This window comes from Coptis chinensis, chromosome 7 (assembly GCF_015680905.1).
Source record: "Coptis chinensis isolate HL-2020 chromosome 7, ASM1568090v1, whole genome shotgun sequence".
Taxonomy (NCBI): domain Eukaryota; kingdom Viridiplantae; phylum Streptophyta; class Magnoliopsida; order Ranunculales; family Ranunculaceae; genus Coptis; species Coptis chinensis.
The window spans coordinates 94,369,535-94,384,331 of NC_141462.1; the positions used below are offsets into that span (position 1 = coordinate 94,369,535).

A 14,797-nucleotide genomic window follows, 5' to 3' on the forward strand; every position below is an offset into this window, starting at 1 on the left:
AGATGGTTGTTGTTAGTCAAGAACCAGTTTTTAAGAAACAAAATGGTTCTCATTCTATTAAAAGTTTTGATCCCAGAAGGTTTGGTTTGTTTTTAGATTCTTTTTTATCAGTCTATATTATTAAAAAGATTATTAATTGATATATTTTTAATGGTTTTGTAGTTATCAGAAGAAGGTGTATGAGGTGGCGAGAAGGAGGTCTTGTTCAGCTTTAGGGAGGACGTAGTCGAGCTTTTTGAATATTTGGAGGTAGAAATTCTCAACCTTTTTTTTTTCCTATCCTTTGTTTGAGCAATGAGCATTTGCTTGGAACTTTTAGGTTTTTACCTCTAAACAGAGTAGCAGACTATAAACGATAAACAATAAAACTATTGGTAGTGGTCTGGCATTTTTTATTGGTAGAGAATATTGTTTCGTCTGGTATTTTTTATTTCTAGTGTGGATTTATACTTCTGTTTAGATTTCCATCCAATTTGTTGGTCTTCAGGTCTTGATCTTCGTACACTTTGAGTTGGTAGACAAGCACTTCATGTCTATCTCATTTTGTCAAATTCTATTGACTTTATTGACAAGTTATAGCAACATTAGCTCGGTATATATATATATATATATATATATATATATATATATATATATTTATATATATATATATATATATTTTGGGGTTGCCCAATCCAATTTGATGAGTGCCCGATCATTTCTTTGAACCTTATAAACAGAAAAAACTTGGTTATGCCATCAATTAAAAAGAGGACAAAAAAGATGAATTGGCATACAATTCAACTAAAAATGATCCTGTACTTGTTCTCTAGTTTATACAACATATGTAGAGACAGAGTTTCTTTTGCGTCCTTCAATAATGGCATAAACTATTAGGTTTCTTACAAACAAAATAATCATAAAGGAACTGAAAGGTATACCAATGTTGCATCATCAACAACTTCTTCCTCTGTAGGACAAGTAGTCTCTTCTTTGCTAGAGCTTCCATTGTCAATCCCACCCTCAGAAGACGCTAGCTTGCAAATGAGAAAAAGAGAAGAAGTAGAATTTTCAAAAAAAGGAATTATAACTAACCTCAATAGATTTAGGACAACAGAAACCCCCCAAAGATAAATAACCTTCCACCTGACGTGAAGCAGCCCCGAATGGCCTTGGACAAGGAACCCATGCCCATGGAGGAAACACAGGATAAATTACTTTCCATTTCTCACAGAGTGCTCTTGCACTGATGTTAAAGTCATTTGGCGAGAGTTTACCATCCCAACTAGAAGAGAAACCCATGTTTATTTGATATGTAATAACTTGAGCTAACTTAAAACAAGAAAAAAAATATATATCAGTATATAATAGTCATCATCACTTACAGATTATTGTCTGCTCAAAAGCTTATGAAAACGAAAAATAAATGTTAAAAATCATTAATTTAGAGAAAACTTACTTGATGAAAGAAGTCGATCGTTTTTGTAATTTTTAAGGAAAAAAAATTTGGACCATTTCTCGATTTGTGCGTGTCATCCTTGCGCATGGGCAAGGATGACACGCACATGTGTAAGTAATGAGAGATCAAGTGTAGCATTTGAAAGTATTGAATGAGAGATCAAGAAACTTTCTTGGTGCAATACCAGGGCCAGGGTGCGTCATGGGTTCCCAACGACTTTAGGATGTGTCTTGGACATAGCTTCGGTTGAGCCCCACTACTTGGATCTGTTGGGGTAGCAAGGTTTCCTAAGACAAAGTTCTAGCATTTCACGCTATGCATATTGGCTTGGTCTTTGTGCCATCAATATATTGCTTGTCTGAACTCCTTATATAGGTGGAAAACTATATTTCCATTATGAAACTTAAAGGGAACACTGGAAATTCTTCTCCGTCCGGTGAGTATAGAAACTAGTCTTGGTCACATCCGTGACACTGTAGCTCAAATGACTGAAAAATTCATTGCTTTGAGTTCAACAGACTCTAGACTGCCTAAAGTATTCAAATTGCACCAGCTGACTCTTGAAGGCTTTTTTTTCTTACCTTATAATTTCTCGAGGAATCATCATAGAATCGTGTGATTGAGGAGTAATCAATTGAGGTTCCCTTTATAACTGGAGGTTCATATCTCCATACCAGAATTTCCACATCCCACAACCAAAACATTCTTTCCAAAAAACTCTTCACCGTTTTTATACGAACTCGTATGTAGAACTGGACCTTCAGAAGAGCGTGGGCACATCAATGGCTGGAGATAGGATTATTAATATGCTAAACAAATTGGCTAATATGGATAATGACCATATCCTACATATATATTTGTGATTTTACGACTTTTGTTGTAAGAACTATGCTAGGTTGCAGCACGACTCCGAGTATACTTTCAGTTCCATTACCGACATCTATCACTCATTTAGTCAAGTCAATTAACATAATAAATAGAAGACCTAGCATTGAAATGACACGAGGAGTCATATTGCAGCAACTCTTTGATGTAGATGGTCTGATCCCTTGTTGTAATCTTGAACTATATTTGTGCGAACGGAATTTTTCTCAGTTCATATTCCCCATGACATCTTGGAACAAGTAACTACCATGAAGAAGTACTAGCTACTAGTAACATGACTTGGACTGCATTTAATTTGCATAAGCTGAAGACTTGAAGCTACTTTTGTTAGAGATTATTTTACATTCTATAAAGTTCTCCATTTTAGTAATAATACGCTTAGAGAAATACTAGCGATGCTACCCCTTAGAGGGGTAGCATGGTGATACCCCCAAACATGTGATTTAGGGCCCCGTTTGAAAATTAAAAAATGAGTTGCTTTACATCTTGTTGCTAAACTTTCATAGTGCTCATCTTTCATACCTAGTATTTTCCTTTAGGGCCTGATGTTATAAGAGAAGATACTTTTACCATTTTATGATTAGTGTTTCTGTACATTCTGTTACTCACCTTTCATACTGCTTATGTTCTTGAGTCTTGACTAATGAGTAATGACCTTGATCACATACAGCTTTTATGAGTACTTGCTTAAGGTCTGGATACAGGGGAACAAAACTGAAGCGGTAAAACATTATAGGTGAGAAGCACTTTCTTTGGTTATCAAACTTACTGAATGTACAATCAAGGTGGTTTTTTTGGGTGGTTTCCCCTATGCTTGATGAGGGACAGAGTCAAGTTCATTTTGTTGTAGAGAGAGTCCAGTTATTTTGTTGTAATACTTGATGTACATAAATGACGGTTCATACAGAAACAGTCTTGTATATATATACATTTTCACTGTCGTGTAAAAATTAGGTTATATGTACATATGGTTGTTCAATCTCACATGTCAGTAAAGAATTAGTTGTTCGATCAATGTATTCCTAATATTTACTCTTTGACATCTGTTAATAGTTTCTTGTAACTTGTAGTGGTTGTCCTTTCTTAATACTGTTAATATTGTTAATAAGTTACAAGACATATAACCATGGCATTTTGAAAGAACAAAAAATTTTCTTTTGGAAGTCTATCTTTTCCTTCTACTTGCGTCCACCTATTATGCAGTTAGAAATTGTATTGTGGGTTGAATATTTTATAGGGTGCTATGTACATATGGTTGTTGGAAGGATGTCATTATTGATTATTTCCAGGTTATGACAGGTTTAAGTATACGAAATGTTGACTAAACAAAGGAAACTCTGCCCAAAATTCGATAGAATTTGGATAGTGTAACGCCTCATTCTATTTCTTCATATATACTTGAAGTTATCATAGCAAGTTTATAAGTATATTAGTTTTACGACTGGGATGATCTCTCTTTTCTAGTGGTTTTCTTTGTACATTGTTTATTTAAATATGGTTTACTAATACTTGTTTTATTTTTCTTTATAGCAATGGGTCCTCGATCAAAGAATGTGAAAAATGTAGCGAAAACTACATTCAAGGGTGTGAAGAAATTGTTTGATGGTGGTTCCTCTAGTGGTGACGCAGTTGGAAGAAAAAGACAAAGGGCAGACGGCTTAACGACATCAGGGAGTAGAGGGGACCATTTGGAAAAAGAGGTTCCTGAGGTTGATTCATCTAGTGAAGATAGTGTAGATAGTATAGATAGTGATACTAATGTAGGTTTAGATGTAAATATGGACAAAGGGAAGAGTATAGTAGAAGAGGAGAGTGAAGGGAGTGAGGAAAGTGAGGAGGAGGGTGAGGAGGGGGATGAGCAGGATGATGATGTGGAAGAATATGTGGTAGAAGACGTACCACCAGTGGAAGAAGCACCTCCGGTATTGGATTTCGTAAGAAAATCCAATGATGATTTGGAGTTTCAAAAAGGTGTGTATGGGGGAGGCCCGTATGAGTCAGAGTTGTTGTATGACTATGCGGTGCATGTCGCTCGCGATGTTTGGGAGAGAAGGGTAGTATTTTGTTTTTCTTGTGTATTTTGATTTTCTTTTACAAAATCTTTTGTTTCTATTCATATATATCTAATGCGTGCTCGGTTGTTTCAGGAGGATCGCGGAGCGTTGAAGTGTGTTTCACACTTAGCGAAGTTATCCCAATGGGATTTCAAAAATGAATGTGAAAGGTCTCCGAGATTTGTCGTGCAGTTGAGAAGGACTGGGTTGTTTGATCTCGTGGAAGGTTATCACGAGCATATGGATCCACCATTGATCTCTGTGTTTGTGGAGAGATGACATCCAGAGACCAACACCTTCCAAATGTCAGTTGGGGAGATGACTGTGACTTTGGACGATATTGTCCAAATCTGTGGGGTCACAGTTAGAGGAAGAGTGGTGCAAGGGGATAGTGAGTTGAACTTACAACAATTGATAAATCTCCTACATCTTGGTCTGGGGCTCCCTATTGATTTGATTAGGGCGGAGATGGAATCTAGTAGGTTCACTTCAAAAGTAAGGCTAGAATTCATCCGGAAGCATTTTGCGAACAAGGTTCATGATAGCCCTATATGTGACGCTGCTGGGAAGGTGGTGGAGAAGGCCTCGAGTGTCCAGGAAGTTCAACGGACTGTTAGAGCTTTTATCTTGTTTTTCTTTAGATGTGCCGTTTTTACTGACAAGTCTGGGACTGGAGTGCCTATATGTTATCTGAGGCCGTTGTTGAAATTCAGTGAGATAGAAGAGTATGCATGGGGTGCAGCAATTTTGACATTTTTGTATAAAGGTCTCGGGGCTGCCACATGTGCGAAGGTGAAAGGGGTTACAAGCTATATGACTCTTCTACAAGTAAAACTTGAGTATTTTAGAGTTTATTTTTTTTTTAATGTTAATTTTATTACTCTATCAATATGTTAACTATTTGTGTATATCTAGGCGTGGATCTATGAGTATTTTTCGATATTCATAACAGTCCCAAACTTCAACTATACCTCGTCTTAGCCGCGTGCTCATAGACACATCCCAGTCGCTCCACACTATTACGATACAACGTATGCATTGCATTTTTATCGAGCGATAATTGATGATTTGAATGAGTTCAATGTAAGTATTTAAGTTTAAGTTTAAGTATTTAAGTTTGTTTATATTTTTTTTAGTAATTAATCATTGGAGTTGTTAATGACACATTTGATTTTGTTTCAGGTTGTTTGGCATCCCTACAAAAATGTCAGAGATACAAACCCGATCGATGACATTGCATATTTTGAGGGATTGCTATGTTTTTTCAACATTGTCGAGCTTTACGCTGTCGCAAGGGTGGTGTGTCAGTTGGGTCACATGTAGCTTGTACCTAAAGATCCTCCAATACCAAATTGGAGAACAAGAACTGTGGCAGGACACGGGTATGAGGTGAATTGGACCAATATTGGGCCACTTTACTGGGAGTCGTGGCAGAATCACGTGATCCAACCCTGCAACCGAGGACCTATCTCGTCTTATCCATGGGAGTGTCATCAAAACTATATGACTTGGTATGTGAGGAATTCTCATGTAGTTTTGGTGAACCCTGAGCTTCTTCCTATTCATCCCTCCCTGGAGACACTACCTAACTGTTCACCGATTGTAAGTATTGTGATTTTTAATTCAGTTTCTCTAACTGTGATTTTTTGCATTCGATTGGTAACTTATTTTGATTTCCCTTTTTTCGACAGAACGACGTCATCGATGAAACCAGTTGTTTGCTAGAGAGAGGTCTGCAATTGGCTAGGAATGATATGCCAGAGGAAGCAAGGTCCTCCTTCGAACAGGCGTACAACTTGACTAGGTGCAAGTACATTGGTGGACGCTATAGCTCATGATTTGTTTCAGTTTAGGGTTTGTAACTTTGTAATTTGTTTGATGGATGGATTATTTAAAACTTTGTTAACTTTGTTTCAGTTTTAGTTTGATGGATGTAATTTGTTTCAGTTTAGGGTTTGTAATTTTGTTAACTTCGAATGAATGGATGGATATGATGTTTGAATGAATGTTGGATGTTTGAATGGATGAATGATGTTTAATATTTGAATGGAATTTGATGAATATGAATGGATGAATTTGATGAATGGGTGTTTGATGTTCGATGTTTGAATGGAATTAAGTGGAATTTGATGAATATGAAAGTGTTGTAAAAACGAAATGAATTTTGAATTTTTTTTTTCCAAACAACCCAGCCGCATCGTTTGGCATAAAGGCCAAATGACCTCATCAGATCGTTTTCCCTTTATACCAAACGACTTCGGCAGATCGTTCTCTTTTAATCCCAAACGACCCAGCCACATCGTTTGGGATTAAAGTCAAACGACATGGTCAAGTCGTTTGGCCTTTATACCAAACGACATGGCCACATCATTTGGTCTAAAGGCCAAACGACTTCGCTAGATCGTTTGGCCTTTATGACAAACGACATGGCCACATCGTTTGGTCTAAAGGCCAAACGACTTCGCCAGATCGTTTGGCTTTTATACCAAACGACATGGCCACATCGTTTGGTCTAAATTCCAAACGACTTCGCCAGATCGTTTGTCTTTTATACCAAACGATGTGGCTGGGTCGTTTGGGATTAAAGCCAAACGACTTGACCGTGTAGTTTCGGTCATTATTGACAACATACGAACATTATTTCAAATCACTCGATTGCAGTCCGAATCAACTAATCGATCACTCGATTGTCATCCGAATCAACTTAGTCGATCACTCAATTTCCAAATCACTCGATTGCCGTCCGAATCAACTTAGTCGATCGCTCGATTTCCAAATCACTCGATTGCCGTCCGAATCAACTTAGTCGATCACTCGATTTCCAAATCAAATCAAATAAAAGCCCTAACATTATTTCCAAATAACATAAAAATAAAATCAAATTACACTTGTTCCAAATTACATCAAAATATCAAATTACATCAATATATCACTTAGTCGATCGCTCGATTTCCAAATCACTCGATTGCCGTCCGAATCAACTTAGTCGATCACTCGATTTCCAAATCAAATCAAATAAAAGCCCTAACATTGATAACATAAAAATCAAATTAAATTACACTTGTTCCAAATTACATCAAAATACAAATTACATCAAAATATCATATCGACAACATACAAACAACTTAGTCGATAAATGTTGGGTCTTCAACGAGCTCGTTTTCCCATATTAAATTGAGAATGTTCAATACCATAAATTGCAATTGCCTTGCTGTCAAGGCCAAATTCCAACTTTCAGCAATATCATATCGAGCTCTAAGCCATTGGCATTGGCGACATCGAGGAACCGACAATCTTCAACAAGTTTAACATTGACAAAATGATTTCCACCAACATGTGCGCTACCCAACACTTGGGTCACTCTCTCAGGATTTGCTTGGGTTCTCAGCGGCATGAGAAGGAAGCACTGACGAGCTCCTAAATGCAGAAGGACAATATTAAATCTTGAAGCAAATAAGTATCCAAAGAAAAAGAGCATGCTCATCCACTTATTTAAGGGTGCATAACCTTCTTCATGTAGATTTCCTTCATTGAATAAAAACCTCACTTTGATTGTACAAAGTACAATAAAGGGAGAGGTTGTCGATAAAGCTCTTCGCATAAACTCCCTTCTCATCCGTGGCCATTCTTCTTGACTTCTTCCTAATGCAATACGAGAAAGCTCTATAACCGCAGTTGCCATCGCCAACGGGTTCATGGACTCTAACAATGTATTTATGCATTTCTTCAGAATATCCAACTCGTAATCCTTAGGACCCTCGTCTTTCCAAAGTCTAAGCCATCTCTCACATTTAGGGTGTGACCGTTTTTGAGAAGGCTTATTTCTTGGTGTGGTTGTTTTTGTGTTTTGGAGAAGGTTTATTTCTTGGTGTGGTTGTTTTTGGTGTTTTTGGAGAAGGCTTATTTGTTGGTGTGGTGTGGATGTTTTGGGTTGGTATTTTAGAGAAGACTTCTTTCTTGGTGTGGTGTGGGTGTTTTGGGTGGACGTAGTATTTGGTTGTGACGAGACCCACTTCTCATGGTCACGTTGAGAATGTTCAAAATGAGATGGATATCGCTTTGAAGAGTTATCATCTCCAGTTGGAAGCTTTCTGCTGCAGCTACCTTTTGGCCGACCTTTGGTTTTTGCTTCCTCACGAGGCGGTACTAGCCATGTACTTTCTGGTACATCAATCTCCATAAGCTTCCTAATCATAACCCTCTTCTCTTCTTCAGAAACTATTGCAAACTTATTCATGAACAAGTCCATCGAAGGTGTAACATCGGGACTAACACCCACAGACACATTGGGAGAAGCAGACAATGTTTTCCAAAAGGGGTCGATAGCAGTCAAAGGGATGGACCGCTCTTGCTCTTCAAACTCAATTAATTCATGAGCACATGGCAGTCCATGGCTCGTGCGCAAATAACACCAACACCTTATCTCTCCATCTTTAACACGTTTTACGCGGGTATCTATTTCTTCAAATAACAAGTCCAAACACTTGTGTGAGACAAGGCCTCTGAGTTCACGAAACAAAGGAATCCGATGGTGGTGCTGAGTTACAATCATACTTCTCTCGAAGGTAGCTCTAATCTCGAACATCTGAATCTCTAGAATCGGGTGGATTAAGCTAAACATACTCAAAAAATCATGATAGTTTGCATTTCCTAGTACACGCTTCACCTAAGCATGAGACCCTTCAACTCTATTGGTCGTTATATATACTCCCAAAGTGAATGTGTTGGTCAGTCCAACAACATACGAATCGATCCCTGTGAGGAAACCAAGTCTCTCGCAAATAACTAACAAAATTGGAGTACTCAACCCTATAATATTTTTCCAAAACATCCCATCTACGCTGGAAAATAACCACTGTCTTCGATTTGACTACAGTGTTCCACGAGAATTGGGCCTTCTCTACAAGTTCTGTAGTTGGAAAAATATCCTAACATTTTGAAAGGACGCACGTAGCGATATGCCATCTACATAGATACTTGTGTGCGTTAGGGAAAACTCTGTCAGCGGCACTCATCAGGGCCAAGTCCCTGTCAGACACGATCACAGATGGGCTTATGTCACCAAGCAAGCCACTAAAATGATATAGGGCCCACTCATAGTCGACTATTGTTTCAGACTGAAGCAACACCTAACACACGGTGAAAGATTTCCACGTTGAAGTCACCCCAACAAACTGTACGAAAGGCCACCGATACCTGTTAGTTTTGTAGGTAGCATCTAACATGAAAACTATTGGAAAAGTTCGAGCCAACTTAACACCTTCTGGATGGGCCCATAACAATCTCATTATCTCCTCGGTATTCTCATCCTGTCTCAACTCATCAAAATAATGTTCTTTTTCTAACAACTCACGCAATCTCTGCAATTGTGTGAGACCGTTCATATCCAATTTCCTCACCTTCTGCCTTGCAGTGTAGACTTGGGATATACTAGAGATGTTATCATGATACATATTCTTGATGGAATCCAAAATTTGTTTAGGCTTTATTCCACACTTACTTATCTCTGACAAATACTCAAACTCTGGAACGGTTAGTCGAGTAGCAAATACATGTCCTTCAAGGGTCTTCACCAATGGATGGTTATGAACACCATTAAAAATGACAATTTTCCAACTATCGACAGTGCCTCGTTGGAAAACACCGTTTAACTTAAATGGACATCCCGATTTCTTGATTCCCGACCTTTTCTTATTAGCCCTCTCTTCGCCTTCCTTCTTGTGTGACCGATACACACCCGAGCACTCGCAAGCCAAATTCAATCTTGCTACTCGGTTTTCCTTGGCACACTCCGACTTTTTAATGACCACAACAACATTAACTTGTCTTCCTCTAGCGGTTGCCCAACCGATTGCCTCGCTACGTGTATGAAAGACCTAAACACATAAAAAACAACAACTATTATTAATACACTAATAAAATTACATTTAGAAAATTTAAAAAAAAAATTAAATCAATGCCTACTCAATCATACCTCTTCCGTAGTAAAACTTTCTGTTGTATCACTTAAAATCGGTTGACAATCCACATCATTTGAGTTTGCAGAGGATCGGTTCCCGGATAGCGGCAAAGAATTCTACATATAGAAGAATAAAATAAGAGTCTCAAACAATTTGCATTTAGTTTCAAAGTCACAAAAAAAAACTTTTAACTAAATTTAGTCCAAACGACCCAGCTATGTAGTTTCATAGAGGGTCCAAATGACCCGGCCATGTAGTTCTATAGTGTTATCAAACGACCCGGTCATGTAGTTCTATAGTGTAACCAAACGACCTGGCCATGTCGTTCTATAGTGTTCTCAAACTACACCGCCATGTCGTTCTATAGTGTTCCCAAACGACCCAGCCATGTCGTTTGGGCTCGAGTTTTGCATTCATTCAAGTGTTTTGCATCCATTCATTCATTCAATCAATCAAGTGTTTTGTATTCATTTTAATCAGGTGTTACCTCATTATTTAGGTTTGCACTTTGTCGTCGACGATTTCTCGGCATCTCATTTGCTCGACTTGTCGCATCTTCAAATTCTTCACCTTGACCTTCAACATTTTGTTCCACTTCTTCACTTTTAACATATCTTCTATTTTCTCCTTCTCTAATTTGTTGTTCTTCTCTAATTTGTTGTTGTACCTCAAACATTACCTCAAATGCTTCTTCTTCATATTTATTTGTAAACCCTAAACCCTAAACCTAAACCCCAAACTAGTTTATGATTCAAAATTTGAAAAAGAAAATAAAAAATAATAAGTTTATAAATAAAACAAATTATTATTTTGAATAATTAAGTAAAATATGTTAGTACGAAATTTGTAAACAACTCTAAACCCTAAACCCTAAACCCCCCCAACCTAGTTTATGATTCACAATTTTAAAAATAAAATAAAAAATAACAAGTTTAGATATAAAACAAATTATTATTTCAAATAATTAAGTGAAATATGTTGGTACGAAATTTCTAAACCCTAAACCCTGAACTCCAAACTAGTTTATGATTCACAATTGAAATAATAATAATAATAACAAGTTTAGATATAAAACAAATTATTATTTTAGATTTTAGCATGTTTGATTACATGTTTTAACTTGGTTATAAAGATACTATGTCATAACAGATAAAGAGTGCAGAGTGCATGTTGTTTTATTAGTGTAATTGTGTTGTTTCTAACCCAATTTTTTAAATCGGATTTCAATTTTTCTAATTCAATTGGAATCGTTTGAGTGCGTTTGGGTGCGTTTGGAATCGTTTGAGTGCATGTCCACGTCGTTTGAGTGTACACTCAAACTACATGTCCACGTCGTTTGAGTGTACACTCAAACTACATGGACAAGTCGTTTGAGTGTTACTCACACTAACACTCAAACTACGCAGCCATATCGTTTAAGTGTATACTCAAACGACTTGGTCATGTAGTTTGAGTATACACTTAAACTACGTGACCATATCGTTTGAGTGTATACTTAAACTACATGACCAAGTCGTTTGAGTGTATACTCAAACTACATGGACAAGTCATTTGAGTGTTACTCACACTAACACTCAAACTACGTGGCCATATCGTTTGAATGTATACTCAAACAACTTGGTCATGTAGTTTGAGTATACACTCAAACGATATGGTCACGTAGTTTGAGTGTACACTCAAACGACGTGTACATGTCGTTTGAGTGTACACTCAAACGATATCGTCACGTAGTTTGAGTGTTAGTGTGAGTAACACTCAAACGACTTGTCCATATCGTTTGAGTATACACTCAAATGACTTGGCCATGTAGTTTGAGTGTAACTCAAACTCAAACTAACACTCAAATGACGTGACCTTATAGTTTGAGTGTACACTCAAACGATGTGGTCACGTAGTTTGAGTGTACACTCAAACGACATGGCCATATCGTTTGTGTGTATACGACTTGGCCAAGTCGTTTGAGTGTACACTCAAATGAGTCGTTTGAGTGTAAACAGAAACGACCCGGCGGGTTCGTTTTGGCGATACCGGTTGAATTGGTTGCTGGGCTTGGGCTTTGATGGCAAACTTGTAAAATTTCTTTTTTTTTGAGGGGTTGCCCAATCCAATTTGATGAGTGCTCAATGGAATCACCAACCAAAATTTATGGCAAGTAAATTTTTGGTTCCAGTCTTGCCCGCCTAATTTGCATCCTTATTTACGATACAGGTTGGTTTGAAATGGAAGCAGATCAATTTAAGTCATGGGATGGAACTATCAATTGTCTTGCATCTTTGCGCATTTTCAGTACGCAGTGACGCACCAACTGCTTCCTTGATACAAATACTCAAAATGCCCTAAAACCCATGCATTGAGTTGGTTTGTACGTTGTGAACACGTCTCAGATCTTCCAGTCCTTCGTATTTTATTTCAAAGCTCTAAAGTAAAGTAGGGTAAGAGTAGATTATGTCATAGTATCTACCAAAGTTTTATGACTTCTGACCATTATCTGGATGCCTAAACCACACAAACATCACCCTTATACCCAAAGTCCAGGGCCTAGAAAATCTAAACTAATTAAAGCCTATCAGCCTCTGCAATGTCAATCTTAGAATTATCACCAAAATACTTGTAATCAAAACTGCCTCAAACCACTACTCGAGAAGATCATATCTCCATTCCAAAGTGCTTTTGTCAAGGGAAGACATATTTTTGACAATATTATTCTAGCCCATGAGATTATTAGGACACTCGAGCGTAAGAAATGCACATCTAGTTACATGGCCATAAAACTAGATATGAGCAAAGTTTTCGACACAATTGAATAGAGTTTTCTTTTAAAAATGTTAGAAGCTTTTGGCTTATGCGAGAATTCGAAGAATTGGATTAAACAATGCATCTCAACCACTTCCTTCTCTTTTAAGCTGAATGGTTCTCCTATTGGTCTCCTTAAACCAGGGCGAGGTATTAGGTAAAGAGATCCTCTTTCGCCTTTCATCTTCATCATATGCACGGAAGTCCTATCTAGACTACTTGAGAAGGCTCAAATCAACAAGCAAATCAATGGGATCAAAATTAGCCACTCTGATACACCCATATTGTAGAAAGTTGTATATTGCATTTTATGTATAGAGCGCAGGCCGCGTTCAGATATTAGCATGATGGAGCGCATCCCACGCCTCAGGCATGACCGAAGTCCAGTAGCTTGGGCGTACCCTGCGCCCTGTGTTTCTCAAGTTACCGATTGTTTTGTTTCTATTTGTAGAAACCTCTATATAAACAATTGTAACCTCTTTAGAATACAATCAAGTAAATATACCACTAAATTGAATTGAATCTTCTGGTTCTACATGGTATTGGAGCCAGGTTTAGGGTTTAGGATGTATCTGAAACTGTAGTACAAGACATTTCCCCCTCTACATCAATAACTGAAAATCTCGATCAGAATGATCCGCCTCAGGTACCTCCTATAACCGTTAATGAATCTGTTCGGTTAGAAAGTCTTGCAACTAGACAATCACAAAGAACTAGTAAGGGAGTTCCTAAGAAACAATATGAACCAGTATATCAAAGCCAATGCCAAATATCATATAGCTAACTCTATGTCTAACCATAGCCTTTCTGAGTCACATGCACTTGTAAATCAATTATCTACTATATCTATTTCTAGTAACGTGCAGGATGCTTTGAAAGATTCAAAATGGAAGAAAGCAATGAATGAAGAATTGGAAGCCCTTCAAAAGAATGTAACATGGGAGGTAGTTGATATGCATGTTGGAATGAAGATTGTTGATGTCGTTGGGTGTTTACTGTAAAGCTTAATGCAAATGGAACTATTAATAGATATAAGACGAGATTGGTTGCCAAGGGATACACACAGCGTTATGGAATTGATTATGAGAAAACTTTTGCACTTGTGGCAAAAATCAATACAGTCCGAATTTTAATTTCGCTTGCAGCAAATAAAGATTGGCCCTTGCACTAGCTTGATGTGAAGAATGCATTCCTAAATGGGAATTTGGAGGAAGAAGTATACATGGATATGCCTCTAGGTGTGAAGAACCATCCTAAATATGTTGGGAAAGTGTGTAAACTGAAGAAGGCTTTGTATGACCTGAAATAGTCTCCAATAGCTTGGTTTGGAAGACTTACACAGTCAATGAGAGTTTTTAGGTACAAACAGAGTAATTCTAACCATACCTTGTTTATCAAACACAAGGATGGTAAGATTACAGCTCTTATTGTGTATGTTGATGACATGATCGTTACAGGGAATGATCCGAAGGAAATAAATGAATTGCAGAAGTATTTGTCGGCAGAATTTGAAATGAAGGATCTAAGACAACTGAAGTATTTTCTGGGAATTGAAGTTGCATGGTCTGAAAAGGGGATTTCACTTTCACAGAGGAAGTATGTCCTAGATTTGCTTGCTGAAACAGGAATGTTGGATTGCAAACCAATGGAGACACCCATTGAGATGA

At 37.6% G+C, this 14,797-nt stretch overlaps 1 protein-coding gene across 1 annotated transcript; it reads left to right on the forward strand.

The window, feature by feature from the left end:
* The first annotated feature begins 3,855 nt into the window (after window positions 1-3,855).
* On the forward strand, window positions 3,856-6,461 carry LOC147490147 (uncharacterized). The gene is made up of 4 exons (XM_086574816.1): window positions 3,856-4,377; window positions 4,471-5,460; window positions 5,560-5,979; window positions 6,069-6,461. The coding sequence occupies exons 1-2, from the start codon at window positions 3,856-3,858 to the stop codon at window positions 4,654-4,656; spliced, it is 708 nt and encodes a 235-aa protein (XP_086430942.1). The 3' UTR covers window positions 4,657-5,460; window positions 5,560-5,979; window positions 6,069-6,461.
* Window positions 6,462-14,797: the final 8,336 nt, after the last annotated feature.